Consider the following 16792-nt stretch of genomic DNA (forward strand, 5'->3'; position numbering starts at 1 on the left):
GGATATGACATTCCTTCATTTTCGAACAGGAGAAAATATTTTTTTCACTCAGTGAATAGTTAAGCTCTGGCACTCGTTGCCAGAAGATGTGGTATCAGCAATTAGTGTATCTGGGTTTTTAAAAAGTTTAGACAAATTCCTGGAGGAAAAGTCTGTAGTCTGCTATTGACATAGACATGGGGAAAGCCACTGCGTGTCAACTGGGATCAGTAGCATGAGCCTTGCTACTATTTGAGGTTCTCTCAAGTACTTATGACCTGACTTAGCCACTGTTGGAAACAGGATATTGGGCTAGATGGACCATTGGTCTGAGCCAGTATGGCTGTTCTTATGTTCTATTTTTCTGCATACCCACTCACTAATGCCTTCCAAGCTTGGTTTAGCATGCATGCTAGGTCCTTAGTACATAGCATGCTTCTTTTTCTGTAGAGGCCCCAGAGTGTTTTACAGTGCTTAAAAGAACAGAAACAAAAGAGGATAAGTGACATCTAGCGCTGGAGTGTAGGCTGTTCGGCTTCTCTGTCTCACCACCAATTTGCCACATATCACACTTTCCTTTTTTGCAACAGACAACTATCAAAGTTTAAGTATTTTCTGCTGTGCCAGTTGGCTTGAAGAAAAGATGGTTTTCAAGGCATTTTAACATCTTATGGCGTCGGGGTTGACCCGCAGGGCTCCAGAGAAATCATGGGGAGCAGAAGCTAAGATGGCGGCTTTAGCGGCCCCACCGAGTCCATTGGTAAGCTCCGCATGGACCTAGGAGATTGTGTCAGAAGTGCAGGCAGTGGTGAAAGCTGTGCTGGATACTAAATTGCAGCAGTTGCATGATAGAATTGAGGCTGCTCATGACCGTTTAGACAGCATGGATCTAGAGTTTGATGCACAGCAACATCGTGTGGGAGTGCTGGAAGTTGGGGCTCAGAGCACCTCGCAGGATATGGATCAGCTTCATCTGTCTTCAGCAGATGGAGCACAAGGTGAATAATATGGTGGAGACAGCGCAAACATTTTTACAAACTGTCCCAACCAGAGTGGGCGCTTAAAAAATGCTGCTTCTGTGAGCTAAGGACTTGCTTGTAGTTGTGTTGGCTTGGTCTCTTCTTTCTGTATTATTTTTATTTTGTATATTTCACCAGTGCATATCAGAATGCTTTTGTATGATTTTACTTTGTCTCTTGTATAAGTCTATTTTAGTTTCTTCAGGATGTGTGGCTCCTTATGCTGTTTATGGAATATTTTGGTTGGTTATGATAGGTGGGGGTGGGCGGGGGGTATTCACATGTCTCATCCCATGTTTTGGGATAGTACCTTAATTTGGAGTTGGAGTGGAGATGGGATGTTGGGATGGGGGAGGGATGTGGGGGTGGGAGGCTGGGTTGGGGGAGGGTTAAAGGTATAGGTTGATGGGGAGAAAACTGGAACTCTGGGATGATGGAATTCTTTGTTTTTCATTTGAATGTTTGCTGATTGTATTTGTATTTGTCCTCAATAAAACATATTTCACATAAAAAAACAGAAACAGCTCAAGCCTACATTCCAGGACTGGTTGAAGGGTTTCTTATGCTGAATGTTGTTCTTGAAGAAGCCAAGTTTAGACCCCTGAAAGAAAAGGAAATAAGAAATGAGTCAGTGATACCATTTTACCCAATGGTTTTTGTTCAAAACCCAATAGATAATCCATATCTCAGACTTTTCATACATAGGTATAAAGAGTTGTCCCATGCATCCATAGGAAATTGAATGGATATATTTGCTTCTAACCAAGTAAAAGGTGGATAATGTGTTAGCCCAACAGAAACAGAATTAGTTAAAAGAAAAGCAACAACATTATTGGGTCGGAAATGAGTCTCAGTAGGTTGAATTACCCATGTAGGGGAAAAGGGGTATATTTTTATAAAAGGGCATCTGTATCAAAATAGGGTGGTAGCCCCTAGGTTTCTCTAGTTGTGTATTTGGTTTTCGGATAAGGCATCAAAGGTTAGGCTTAGAAAACACCCCTCAAATGAAGCTTGTTGTTGGCAGAGTTTTAAAAGGGTTTCGATGGATTCCTAAAGGACAAGTCCATAGACCGCTACTAAATGGACTTGGGAAAAATCCACAATTTTGGGAATAACATGTATAGAATGTTTGTACTTTGGGAAGCTTGCCAGGTGCCCTTGACCTGGATTGGCCGCTGTCAGGGACAGGATGCTGGGCTTGATGGGCCTTTGGTCGTTTCCCAGTATGGCATTACTTATGTACTTATGTAATAAAGAGCTGGGCAAGCTGGCAAATGTTTAGTAGAGTCCAAGGCACCATGGCTACTGGAGGATCACCCCTCCCCCTCCCTCCCTCTCCTTTAGTCCCTTCTTCCCTTCCCATTTCTTTCTCTCACTCCTCCTTCCTTCCTCTTCCTTATCCCCCTTTTCCCCTCCTCCTCCTTCCCATCTCCATTCTTTCCTTCTTCCTCCTTCGGTCCCTCTTTTCCTTTCTTTTCCGCCTCTTCCCCCTCCTTTATCCTATCATTCATTTTATCCTGTTTTATGGTCTTTATTTGAGCCTATATGGATATATACACATATTCACATACCTACAATTTTATTGTTATTGGTTTATTCTTTTATTCTATTTAACAGAGGACATATATTTTTTTTTAACATTTGGAGATGAATTCTATAAATCGCACCTACAAAATTGGCACTGAAAAATCCTGCTTAAGCGCTATTCTATAAGCCATGCCTAAAGTTAAGCACGGTTTACAGAATAGCGCATAAGTACCGGAGTCACGTGTAAATTTAGGTGCATCCATTTGCACCAATGAAAACGTGGTGCAAATGCTCGTGCCTAAATTTATGCGCGGAACTCCCTTAGTCTATAACTGCGCACATAACTGGAAATCCATACCCATGCTCCACCCTGAAACGCTCAAGACCCTCCCATTTCTGTGTCCCCTTTTCCAGAATGCATGTAAAATTTAAGCGTGGATCACGCAACTAAATTTATTCACATATATGGTAATTGATTTCAACTAGCCCCAATAATTGCTAGTTAAAAAGCCAATTATTGACACTAATTGGCTCATTATTCATGTGCAAATTAGGCGCATGCCCAAATTTGCACACAATTTTTGGTGACTTTTATACAATTAGAGGGATGGGTTTCAATCTTTTAATTGGAAAGGTTTTTCTTATCAAGCTCTCTCTTAATTATTCTTGGCTATTTACTCTTTAAGGAACATACCGGTTGGTTCACAATTATGGTGGCAATGTGTGCTCTGAGCTATTTTTTATTTTTTTATAATACACTCTGTTAAGCTATGCAGTCAGTTAGATATTACCACTGTGGAGTAATTTCTTTTGTGCCAGTAAGGCACATTTTTTGATTCATAACATTGTGATTCATTTTTTTTTAATAACTTTTTTTTTTACTCCAAAAACTGTTCTCTACATATACAGGTCCCAGGAAACAACAGGGCAAGCGATCTGCAAATTCCAAAATGATGGCAAGAACAAGCAGACCAGATGAGAAGGTCAAACCAGATGTTTATTAAAATAATACAAATTCAAACAACAGTTTCAGTTTATATTATTTTAATAAACATCTGGTCTGACCTTCTCATCTGGTCTGCTTGTTCTTGCCATCACTCTACATTAGAGAGCTGCACGGGAGTGGGGATAGCGTATGGCACAATGGTGTTGTAGGTGCTAGGCCCGTGCCTATATACCTGCTAACGGCCTCCTGCAATTCATAATTCAGACAATGCTTCAAACAGCTTGAACTTTTGTTTCAATATTTGCCAAGGCCTGCATTTCAGCAGGAAAGTGCCCATGACTCACTTTGGCTGATGCAAGAGGTAGGCAATCATTGCAAAACGAACCTCTTGTTCAGAGACATGAATTTCTGTTCAAGTCAATCCAGTCACTTCAGAGCCTGGTTTCTGGAGAAAGACCTCAGAAATAACATCACGAGACTGATTGTAGCCCTGATTTCCAAGAACTGCATCTTTTTTTGACAAAATGGATATTCTTGTGGTTTTTCAAATCAAAATGACCAGAACAGAATAAATTGTTTACTGTATCTTCAGGAACATTGCCCCTGGCAGAACCATATAAAAGGGGCATCCCTGGGGATCAAAAATGGTCTGGTGCTACTATCAGATCTTGAGTTTTCATCATCTCATGTGCTCATCAGCTCATGAACTCCATTGAACTCCTCTATTCTTCTCTGCACCACCTGACACACTTCAGAGCTCACCTGCCAGTATGATCACCTACTGATCTGCATCTCCTGCCAAGGAAGGAGCTTGCTTCATCATCAGATTGTATAAGACAAGCTCTGTAGTGCTATTGGCCAATAAGCAGGTGGTCCAATTCAGGCCTAGGGGAGTATGTTTACTCTAGACCATTTCTCATAAGTGTTCACATGATAAAACCATTTAATGAACATTTGTCTATTGCTTCTCTCTGAGCTACCTAGCATTTGTACATAGTCCTTACATTCTAATTATCTATGTTTTATTTTTGGTTGTTTTACTTGCTTATAAGTAAACCTACTTTTAGTTTATTATTCGGGATCTATGTCATTTGCTTGTCAGTGTTTCCAGGAGCTACAGTCTTAGATTTGCTCAATCGGGGACGTGACACTGACTGTCTCTTCATGTTCAAGTGTACAGCGCTGCGTACGTCTAGTAGCGCTATAGAAATGATAAGTAGTAGTAGTCATCTTTGGGATTCCGGAACCTCGATACTCTTTAGGATTCTGCACAGAATCTTGCTACTCTTTGGGATTCCGCCCGGAATCTTGCTACTCTTTGGGATTCCGGAATCTTGCTACTCTTAGTCCTTATCCCTTATTTGTCCTGTTTATCTGTCCTAATTAGGTTGTAAGCTCTGTCGAGCAAGGACTGTGTCTTCATGCTCAAGTGTACAGCGCTGCGTATGTCTAGTAGCGCTATAGAAATGATAAGTAATAGTAGTAGTGTTTGGAATTCCGGAATCTTGCAACTCTTTGGGATTCCGGAATGTTGGTACTCTTTGTCCTTGTCCCTTATTTGTCCTGTTTGTCTGTCCTAATTAGGTTGTAAGCTCTGTCGATCAGGGACTGTCTCTTCATGTTCAAGTGTACAGCGCTGCGTACGTCTAGTAGTGCTATAGAAATGATAAGTAGTAGTAGTAGCAGTAGTAGTACTACTATCAAACCAGAGTGCTAACAAAATATTCTTTCCCCATCCTTACATGCACTGTTCCATAAGAAGCAGTGTAAATCTGATTTGCTCTTACAGGGCCCCTTGATTGTCTGGCAGAGACTCATGTAATGCAGGGACTAGGGCTCTACCATGTATTCATTTTGATTTGGTCCCTAATAGTGCCCCAAATATATTATTCATATTTGGCCGAATAGTGATTTAAATTCGAATATGAATAATCTGGGGCTCAGGCAGGTTTTAGACATGCTGGGGCCCAGGGCAGAAATTAAGGAAGGGAGCCCCCTAATCCCCTCTCCTCCCTGCCCCTCCCCCCAATTTCCCCACCTGCCATTATTACCACACATAAAGCAACTTTAAATGATTTTTTTTCACACACAAAACATTCACCAAATACAGAATAATAGATCACACATACAAATAGAAATTGAACTGGGAAGCCCAAGAAATTAAATTCAACAAGCTACAACACTGGTGAAATAAAAACAGACAAGCACTTCTTTGTGTACTTAACACACTGGGGTCCTGGTACCAGCCCCCCCCCCCCCCCCCCCCCCCCACCACCACCACCACCAAATTAGTCACCTCCTGTGCTTTGGAGATCCCGAAGCCCTGCCAGCTGAAGACCACCTCCTCCGGTCTGACAGCCAGAAATCTCCAAGCTCTTCAGCTAGCAGCAGTGTCCCCGAGCTGCCACCAGCTGCAGAGGTTGGAGTGTTCTGGCCAACAGACTGGAGGAAGAGGTCTTCAGCTGGCGGAGCTTGGGAATCCCCATCAGTTTAGTTATTTATAATTTGGCAGGGAGCATGGGGGAGGATGGGGAGAAAATCTGGTGCCCACCTACTTTGGGCTCAGGACCACTTCCCCCTCTCTCCCCTCAATTAGTTGTCTGGCTAAGCCACTGAACATAATACAAAGATTTGTGATGCACATATCCCAAAGCTAACATATTCCAGTTAATAAATTCAAAATAAAACACTTTTTTTCTACCTTTGTTGTCTGGACATTTTATTTTTCCATCATCTTGGTCTCATTTTGTGTCTTCTGCTTTCCTGCATCTTCTGATAATTCCCTTTCCAGTGTTTGCTGTCCATTTGTCTTTTCTCCTCTCTCCTGTCTTGTTTCATTCCCTCACTACACCTATTTGATATACTGATCTTTCCTTTTAGCTCTTCCTTCCCTTTTTTTTCTTCTCTGTGTTACGTCTGTGGCCGTGACCACCCTCAGACTTACCCTGTTTCTGGGAGTCAGTGGCTGTGCTGGCTTCTGCTTGTCTCTGTGTCTGTCTCTGTCTTAGTTTCTCTCTGGCTCTGTGTGCTGATTGCCCTACTGAACCTCACCTGTGTGGGCTATGCCTTTTCCAAGATGGCTGCCGCTGACTCCTCTATGCCAGTATCCAAGATGGCTCCCGCTGGGCTGACTTCTCTGTGTGTCAAGCCTCTGTTTGGATGCAAGGTGATTGCTGCAGCTGTGCCTCTAGTGTGGAAGGGCTTTATTAATCAATTAGAGACTACAGCCCTGGCCTTTGCATTGTTCATCTAGGGCCCTGGTGTATAGAGTGCTCTGTACACTGTTTCAGTGTTTGCTCTGTGTGAGTTTCTATGTTTGACTAGATAGCTTAGGCACCGTGTGGCTTGTTAGCCTGTGTATAGCTTTGCTAGTGCTCTGTGTTTGTTTAGACTAGCCAGCTTAGGCACCGTGTGGCTTGTTAGCCTGTGTATAGCTTTGCTAGTGCTCTGTGTTTGTTTAGACTAGCCAGCTTAGGCACCGTGTGGCTTGTTAGCCTGTGTATAGCTTTGCTAGTGCTCTGTGTTCGTTTAGACTAGCCAGCTTAGGCACCGTGTGGCTTGTTAGCCTGTGTATAGCTTTGCTAGTGCTCTGTGTTCATTTAGACTAGCCAGCTTAGGCACCGTGTGGCTTGTTAGCCTGTGTATAGCTTTGCTAGTGCTCTGTGTTTGTTTAGACTAGCCAGCTTAGGCACCGTGTGGCTTGTTAGCCTGTGTATAGCTTTGCTAGTGCTCTGTGTTTGTTTCCAGTGCATGACTTGTTAGCTTGGGCACAGCTTTGTTGTTAGCTGGTGTATAGCTTTCAAGTCTCCTGAGTGTGCTCTGTGTATGTTTCTTGTGTATGACTGGTTTGCCTGGGTATAGCGTTTCTATTAGCCTAGGTACAGTTTACTAGTCATTGTGTTTAAACCTGCCGACTGCCAGAACCCGGACAGTCCCTGCCTGTCGGCCTTGCCTGCGCCTAGGTGCCAGGGGGCACTCCTGGATCTTCATTCCTGCTGTTCCTGCTTGCAAGTTCCAGTTCCGGGTTTTCCTGTAAGTCCTACCGGCTGCCAGAACCTGAGGGCTCAACCCTCGGGGAAAGGTGGTCAAGCGTAGGTGAAGCCTAGGTCCAGTGTGTTCCAGTCCAGCGGGTTTCACTCCTGTATGTTCCAGTCCTGTGGGGCCCTCCAGTGTGTTCCAGTCCAGCGGGCTCCACTCCAGTGCGCACCCGTCCGGTGCGTTCCAGTTCCGTGTATTCCGGTGTAGAACTCCAGTCCGGGGTTCCGGTCCAGTTTTGTCTCATCTCTACCTTGGAGGTGATCTTGCCTGCCACTGCCGCTCCACGGTAGTGGCCCATGGGCTCACGAACCCAGTGCTCCCGGGGAAGAAGCCTGACAGTATGCCAAGGTCCTTGAGCACGCGACAGAATGCAAAGGCCATGAGCCCGGCAAGAACCCCCACCCAGCTGACCCAGCTGGGGTCCAGCTCCATCATTGTTCTTGATCCTTCTATGACTCTTCGTCAGTATCGTGGGAAACTTTTGTCTCATCCTGTTTTGAAGAAGACCCCTGAAGCGGCAGCTGAGAGAAAACGTGTCCGGTGGCTTGGAATCACTGAAAACCCAGTTTCAGATATGGACCCTTTCATCACGCTCTCAGAGTATCGCCGCAGCCTTGTCCTGAATCCAGCTTTGTGGGATACTCCGGAAGCTGTCGCTGAGAGAAGACGTCTTGGGAATTCCATGCTCTGGGCCCAGCAGGGGTCCAGTCCCATTCAAGCAGAGCGTCCAGACAAGCCTCTGAATCCAGTCCGAGCAGCGCGTTCAGCCAAGCTTCAGAGTCCAGTCCGAGGGACGCTGCTGACCGAGCCTCCGATGCCAGTTCAAGGGGCGCTTCCACTCAAGCCTCGGAGCCTAGTCCAAGGGACGCACCTAACCGAGTCGCCGACTCCAGTTCAAGTGGCGCTTCCACTCAAGCCTCGGAGCCTAGTCCAAGGGACGCTCCTAACCGAGTCGCCGACTTCAGTTCAAGTGGCGCTTCCACTCAAGCCTCTGAGTCCAGTCCGAGGGGTGCTTCTGACCGAGTCTCCGATTCCAGTCCAAGCAGCACGTCAAGCCAAGTTTCTGCGTCCAGTTCAAGTGGCGCTGTCTACGGAGTCTCCTAGTACCAGTGTGGATCCCAGTTCCAACCCCATTTTTGAGCTGGATCCGTTTATGACGCTCCAGGAGTACCGGGTTGCCCTTTTGTCTGATCCAGCCTTGAAGGATACCCCTGAAGCTGCCGCAGAGAGAAAGCGTGTCTCCTGGCTTGGGTTTGAAGAAAACCCAGTTTCTGCTATTGATCCCTCTACCAAGCTGTTCTTTTACCGCTTCCAACTCCTCTCGGAGCCAACCCTACGGGATACTCCTGAAGCCCAAGCTGAAAGAAGGTGGCTTAGTAGTCCCGGACCAAGTGCCAGTCCCAGCCGAGATGCTGAGTCTGTGCTGTGGGCTGAGTCTACACCGAGTACTGAGGCCAGCCGTGATGCTGTGTCCACTCCGAGATGCAGCAGTTCCAGTCAAGATGCTGAGTCTGGATCGAGTTGGAGTTCCAGTCAAGATGCTGAGTCTGGATTGAGTTGGAGTTCCAGTCAAGATGCTGAGTCTGGATCGAGTTGGAGGTCCAGTCAAGATGCTGAGTCTGGATCGAGTTGCAGTTCCAGTCAAGATGCTGAGTCTGGATCGAGTTGGAGTTCCAGTCAAGAGGCTGAGTCTGGATTGAGTTGCAGTTCCAGTCAAGATGCTGAGTCTGGATCGAGTTGCAGTCCCAGCCGGGATTTTGAGTCTACACCGAGCGCAGAGCCCAGCCGAGATAATGAGTCCACGATGGGTGCTGAGTCTGCACCGAGTGCAGAGCCCAGCCGAGATGATGAGTTCACAATGAGTGCTGAGTCTGCACCGAGTGCAGAGTTCAGCCGAGATGCCGAATCAGAATTGAGTTGCAGTTCCAGTCAAGATGCTGAGTCTGGATCGAGTTGGAGTTCCAGTCAAGATGCTGAGTCTGGATTGAGTTGTAGTTCCAGTCAAGAATGCTGAGTCTGGATCGAGTTGGAGTTCCAGTCAAGATGCTGAGTCTGGATCGAGTGGGAGTTCCAGTCAAGATGCTGAGTCCGGATCGAGTTCCAGTTCCAGTCAAGCTCCTGAATCCAGTTCCAGTTACAGTCAAGGGGTTGATTCCAGTCCGGGTCCAAATCCCGGCTCCGTTTTGGATGCCAACCCAGGTTCCAGTTCCAGATCTGCTTCTGTTCAGACTTCTAGTTCCGGTCAAGACTGGGATGCCACTTTGGGCCCCAGCCCAGCTTCTGATGTCAGCTGGGGTAGTGGCTTCAGCCTTGCTCTTGCCATTACACGGAATTGCCAAGAGGTCCAGGACATTGTGGGTTCCCTCTGGGAAGGGTTACTTTTGAATTTTGTTCCTCTTGATGCATCCATGTTCCTGAGGTTGCCCAGTGGGGATTCAAAGGAGCCTCCTGGTCACAGGTTCTACTTTTGTCTGCCAGTTTTGAACTTCCTGGTGACTTCCAGTCCAGTGATCTATGTCTGGCTTTTGAGACCCATCAGGAGGTTTCACCATAGTTACCCCTGGACACCTGAACTCCTCAGGGAGACCGAGAGGGGGGTCTTGAGGAGGGGGTACTGTTACGTCTGTGGCCGTGACCACCCTCAGACTTACCCTGTTTCTGGGAGTCAGTGGCTGTGCTGGCTTCTGCTTGTCTCTGTGTCTGTCTCTCTCTTAGTTTCTCTCTGGCTCTGTGTGCTGATTGCCCTACTGAACCTCACCTGTGTGGGCTATGCCTTTTCCAAGATGGCTGCCGCTGACTCCTCTATGCCAGTATCCAAGATGGCTCCCGCTGGGCTGACTTCTCTGTGTGTCAAGCCTCTGTTTGGATGCAAGGTGATTGCTGCAGTGTGCCTCTGGTGTGGAAGGGCTTTATTAATCACTTAGAGACTACAGCCCTGGCCTTTGCATTGTTCATCTAGGGCCCTGGTGTATAGAGTGCTCTGTACACTGTTTCAGTGTTTGCTCTGTGTGAGTTTCTATGTTTGACTAGATAGCTTAGGCACCGTGTGGCTTGTTAGCCTGTGTATAGCTTTGCTAGTGCTCTGTGTTTGTTTAGACTAGCCAGCTTAGGCACCGTGTGGCTTGTTAGCCTGTGTATAGCTTTGCTAGTGCTCTGTGTTTTATGCACAGAAATAGGCTTTTATAAAATTGCCTACCCAATACATACATAAACTTAAATGTATACAGCCTGTATATGCATAAGTTTACACAAATTGAGTACAGATGTTCCCTAAATATGTGCATACTTTGGAAAATACATACTGTACCTTCGCAGCTAACATAAATTGGGAATGTGTACAAGTATTTTCCAGGGGATAATTTTTACAGGACAAGTATGCACATATTTTCCCTTTGAAAACTGGTGTAAGATAAACATATATTGGATGCATAAGCTGGCAGCCTGTTATAAACTTACCTACTATATCTTCAGATTGTCCTGTTTCCATGATCTCAAGGAGTTTTATAATTTTATCTCTTCTGACTGTTCTCCAGATCTTCATGTTTGTCTTGGAGACCTTGTATTTTTCTTTAACATTCTGACTAGGGAGAGAGAAGGGCAGGGGGTAGGAGGCAGGAAGAGGACCAAGAAAGGGGCCAAGGAGGCATCAGGATGGACTGGACAATGGAAAAGACCATGGAAGGGATAAGAGAAATGGAGAGGACTCCAGAAGTGAATAAGACGAAGAAACAAGATCCAGTGAGGGATCTCAAATGCTGAAAGTCCTTTGGGAGCCTTAAGAAGTGGAAAATAAGATGGGAGAAAATGAACCGGGAAGGGAGGAGGAAGAGAACCTGGGATGGTGGGCTTCATGTTCCTAGTATCATGTATATTAATCCAAGCACATATAGCATTTCAGGGTTTTTTTCCACTGGACAAGGAGTTGGAGTGGTGGGGAAGAGAAGGTCAAGAACCAGACATTGGAACGCAGAAGAAAAAGAGACTCAGGAAGTGACCATAGGAGAGATGGGTGTCAGACTTGTGAGTTCTTGTACAAAGTAGAGCGCTGCTGAGCCCGGTACTTGGACCAGGTTATGCTTGGTGGCCGGACAACCCCGGGTTTCACCTGCACTGACTGCCATTCCCCAGAGGTTGAGCCTAGGTGCGGGCGGTCTGCAGGACTTACGAGACAGAGCTGGAAGCGGGGTGGTGAACGTATTTGCCAGGCAGACAGCAGGCAAGAGAGTGATCCAGGTACAGGCAAAGTCAGCAATGAGGGACAAGTAGATAAGAAGCAAACTACTGAGCAAGTAACACCTACCAAAGTAGAAGCCGAAGCATGGAGTCCAGGAAGAGCTCAGCTGATAAACTGCTGGCATCTGACATCAGCAGGAACCAGCAGGGAGAAAGAGCACAGCCATAGGACAAGAGCAGGGGAAGAAGGAACCGGAAGACCAATAGGAGAGAAGCAAGGGAAGCCAGGCAGAGGGAGATCAGACACAGGTGGGTGGAAGCAAAGCAATTGAGCCTGGAAGCCAGGCAGAGAGGGCAGACACAGGTGCATGGAAGCAAAGCAATTAAGGAGCCTGCAACCACCGCTCTCTGAACAAACCCAGAGAAGAACTACACACACATGGCTCAGGGCAGTGCCAGTCAAGTGTGCGTATCGACGGGACTCCGTGCAGCCCGAGGATGCCGCTGGTGTTGAGGTAGGGGACATGACAATGGGGGGGGGGGGGGGGAAATGAGGGTGAAAAGTAAGAGGACCTAAGGGAAAGGGAGTCAAGTCTAGAGGTCCACTGTCAAGTTTTAACCTGGTCCCAGGATGGTACATCCTGACTGGTGCATAAGATTGTGTTAAGGATTCACAACATGGTGCTAATAGTGTTAGATGACTTTATGCATATGTCAGAAAAATACCCCTATGAGCATGGGAATGGTTCCTGCATATAGTGACAGGGGTTTGTCACAATTCAGATTTGAAATTTAAAATACAAACATTTTGTTCCAAAAGAAACTTCAAGGTGAAATGACACTAGATACACATCCATTTAACCTAGAAGGCTTAAAATAAACTTACCTACAGTTCTTCTAGTGCTGTATTATACTATAGTTATCAACAGAAGCATATTCTCTGTCAGCTATAAAACACAAAGAACCAGAAGTTAAGTCACATATGTAATCAATTCACAACATTTTCCAGGAGACATCACAGGGACTAATTCATCAAGCATTCTATACACAGCTACCAAATAGAAAATAAACTCAGTACAAATCAGTGGCTCAATGTCTTTCTGAAAATGCATTAAAATATTATACTGGTGCTACTACACCCCAGAGCCACTGTCAAAGTGTCTGTTCCAGGTGACCTGCCAGTCGGGAGGAGGAGGCTGAAAGTTTTCAATGAAAGGTGACCCCTTATAACTTCTGACTGGTGGGTTCTCCAAATAGTCTACCTCAGATGGGGTCTGTGCTGGGTCCGTTGCTTTTTAATGTATTTATAAATGACCTAGAGATGGGAATAACTAGTGAGGTAATTAAATTCGCCGATGACACAAAATTATTCAGGGTCGTCAAGTCGCAGGAGGAATGTGAACGATTACAGGAGGACCTTGCGAGACTGGGAGATTGGGCGTGCAAGTGGCAGATGAAGTTCAATGTTGACAAGTGCAAAGTGATGCATGTGGGTAAGAGGAACCCGAATTATAGCTACGTCTTGCAAGGTTCCGCGTTAGGAGTTACGGATCAAGAAAGGGATCTGGGTGTCGTCGTCGATGATACGCTGAAACCTTCTGCTCAGTGTGCTGCTGCGGCTAGGAAAGCGAATAGAATGTTGGGTGTTATTAGGAAGGGTATGGAGTCCAGGTGTGCGGATGTTATAATGCCGTTGTATCGCTCCATGGTGCGACCGCACCTGGAGTATTGTGTTCAGTACTGGTCTCCGTATCTCAAAAAAGATATAGTAGAATTGGAAAAGGTACAGCGAAGGGCGACGAAAATGATAGTGGGGATGGGACGACTTTCCTATGAAGAGAGGCTGAGAAGGCTAGGGCTTTTTAGCTTGGAGAAGAGACGGCTGAGGGGAGATATGATAGAAGTGTATAAAATAATGAGTGGAATGGATCGGGTGGATGTGAAGCGACTGTTCACGCTATCCAAAAATACTAGGACTAGAGGGCATGAGTTGAAGCTACAGTGTGGTAAATTTAAAACGAATCGGAGAAAATTTTTCTTCACCCAACGTGTAATTAGACTCTGGAATTCGTTGCCGGAGAACGTGGTACGGGCGGTTAGCTTGACGGAGTTTAAAAAGGGGTTAGATAGATTCCTAAAGGACAAGTCCATAGACCGCTATTAAATGGACTTGGAAAAATTCCGCATTTTTAGGTATAACTTGTCTGGAATGTTTTTACGTTTGGGGAGCGTGCCAGGTGCCCTTGACCTGGATTGGCCACTGTCGGTGACAGGATGCTGGGCTAGATGGACCTTTGGTCTTTCCCAGTATGGCACTACTTATGTACTTATGTACTTATGTAGATACGCCCTCAATTGGCTTAAAAAACCTTCAAATTGCCCATGAGAGCTCATCACTTCAGCTCTCAGCACATGCAGGTACTTGCAAAGGAACTCTCCGTCCTTCTGAAGGCCCATGCAGTCATGTCCATTCCACAATGGGAGGAAGGGCTGGGATTCTATTCCAGGAACGTCCTCGTGCAGAAGAAGATAGGGGGGGATGCATCCCATCCTAGACCTAAGGGCCCTGAACAAGTTCCTGGTCAAAGAAAAGTTCAGGATGGTTTCCCTGGGCACCCTTCTCCCAATGATTCAGGAAAACGATTGGCTATACTCTCTAGACTTGAAGGACGCATACAAATACATCCTGATACTTCCTGTTCACCAGACGTACCTTCGTTTTTGGCTGCAAACACACCACTTCCAGTTCCGCGTGTTGCCTTTTGGCCTTGCATCAGCACTCAGGGTCTTTACCAAATGCCTAGGCGTAGTTGCAGCATCACTACGCAGGCTGGGGGTGCTTGTGTTTCTTTACCTCGATGACTGGCTGGTAAAGAGCACATCACTGGACGGTGCTCAGGAGTCCATGCGGAGGACTATTGGGTGCTGGAGCTACTAAGTTTCGTTTTAAACTATCCCAAGTCACATCTTCACCCTGCCCAACCACTGGAGTTCATTGGAGCCCTACTCGATACGCAGAAGGTTTGAGCCTTTCTCATCAATCTCCTGCTTCATGTGCTTCTCCACCTCAACAGATATTCAAAAGGCACTCTGCTTCAGTGGTGTATGGTCACCTGTGTCTACATTGTGATTAGCCAAATGGGTAATTCCTGGTTTAGTAGAAAACATATCAGCATATGTCATGTTCCTCACCTCGTTCCTCTCCTCGTTGAGGGCCGCTCCCCACCTCACTCCTCTCCTCCTCGCTGAGGGCCGCTCCCGCAGCGGGGAGCACCGGCTGTCTTGGCGAGCCTGGCACTCCAAGCGGGCCTGGCTGTCAAGACTGGAGCGCTGGCCATCTTGGCAGAGCCAGCGCTCCAAGGGTTGCCCCGGGTCTCTCCTTCGGAGCACGGGGTTCATGCCCGGGTCAGCCGTGCTGTGTGCCCACTGTCGGCTGGCCTGTATGGTCCTGGCGCATGGCTGTTTTCGCCCCACCTCCTCCCCCGGCAGGATTGGAGCTCGCTGCCAGACTCCTCCCCCTCCAGCGGATCAGGCAATGGAGGGCTCTCTTTCCCAGCTGATTCTTTGACTCCTGATGGTGGGGGCTATTTCAGGAGCATTTTCTCTTCACTTCTCTGCTTCGGCTTCTTCTTCAGTAGGTTTTACTTTGTGTGTTTCTCTGCTGACTCTCGTTGCTGACCACTGCCTGAACCCGGAATACTCGCTGCCTGTCTCTGACCACTGCCTGAACCCGAATTACTCTCTGCCTGCTGCCTGTCTCTGACCACTGCCTGAACCCAGATTACTCTCTGCCTGCTGCCTGTCTCTGACCACTGCCTGAACCCGGATTACTCTCTGCCTGCTGCCTGTCTCTGACCACTGCCTGAACCCGAATTACTCTCTGCCTGCTGCCTGTCTCTGACCACTGCCTGAACCCAGATTACTCTCTGCCTGCTGCCTGTCTCTGACCACTGCCTGAACCCGGATTACTCTCTGCCTGCTGCCTGTCTCTGACCACTGCCTGAACCCGAATTACTCTCTGCCTGCTGCCTGTCTCAGACCCCTGCCTGTATCCGTAAGTCCTGTCGGCCGCCCGCACCTGAGGGCTCAACCCTCGGGGAATGGCGGACACCACAGGTGAAGCCTCGGGGTTGCTCAGCTGCCCAGCAGAGCCCAGGTTCGAGTTTCTCACCCCTGTGCTCCGCCCGGCACAAGGACTCACGAACGTGACAGCATATTTTGCAATACTGCTTCTAGCTGCTGTTTCTGAGTGAGGGTTAATTGATCTCCCACTATAGCTTGTTGTGTACATCCCTCTGGTAATGTCTCTGCTAGGAGGTCAGGTATGGGTTCACTATCCTGACATTCTTCTGGTAGGCTGCCTACAGCTAACACCATAGCTGTGCAATCTGCATAGGCCTTTAACATCTACTATAATAAAACTCACCCTCAACGTTCTGAAGACAACATTCTGAAGTCACTCAGTCAGTCACTGAAACGTTCATGGATTCATGGTGGTGAAGCCTCAACACTGACCATGTCTTACTGCCCCGCCCTCACATGACGGACCAATCAGAAAAAACACCCTCAACATTCTGAAACACAAAGGACCATCACAACACCGTTCCCAGGCAACACTAGGCAACGTAAGACGGACCAATCAGAGGAAACTACGTGACAATAAGGGAGGAGCATTCCCCAGCAGAATGGCTCATTATCTGTGCAGCACGGAGAGCACAGAACCACCGCTGGAACGAGAGAAGAATATTCCTGCTGTGGGTATGTGCAAAAATTTACATTTACATTTCATATTTACATTTCACCAACAGAAAGACCCCCCTCCACAAACCTCCTTGACAGACAAAACCACACACACACACAATACAACAGAAACACACCCTCAAAGCCACACACCAATCCAACCCACTTTGCCAGCACAGCACAGCACATCCCCCAACCCCCAAGCAAAAAACAAAAGAAAACAAAAAAAGAAACACATCAACAACCTGCACACACACCGCACCCTCACACACTCACATACACACACACACAAAAAAAACCACATGCTAGCGCCCGTTTCATTGGTTTTGGAAACGGGCCTTTTTTACTAGTATTCACATGAAAGGTATGC

The 16792-nt window shown here is 46.9% G+C and overlaps 1 protein-coding gene across 1 annotated transcript in view; it reads right to left on the bottom strand.

Annotated features, from left to right (window-relative positions):
• Positions 1-1368: 1368 nt before the first annotated feature.
• The window catches only part of LOC115461849 (proline-serine-threonine phosphatase-interacting protein 2-like), a 260520-nt gene continuing 245096 nt past the window's right edge, over positions 1369-16792 (bottom strand). Inside the window, exons 14-15 of the mRNA XM_030191905.1 lie at positions 12569-12629; positions 1369-1598 (exon numbers count right to left, since the gene is read on the bottom strand). Of these exons, the coding sequence (XP_030047765.1) occupies positions 12580-12629 (50 nt within the window). The 3' untranslated portion in view covers positions 1369-1598; positions 12569-12579. The remainder of the gene's footprint in view (positions 1599-12568; positions 12630-16792) is intronic.

Source organism: Microcaecilia unicolor, chromosome 2 (assembly GCF_901765095.1).
Source record: "Microcaecilia unicolor chromosome 2, aMicUni1.1, whole genome shotgun sequence".
Classification (NCBI taxonomy): domain Eukaryota; kingdom Metazoa; phylum Chordata; class Amphibia; order Gymnophiona; family Siphonopidae; genus Microcaecilia; species Microcaecilia unicolor.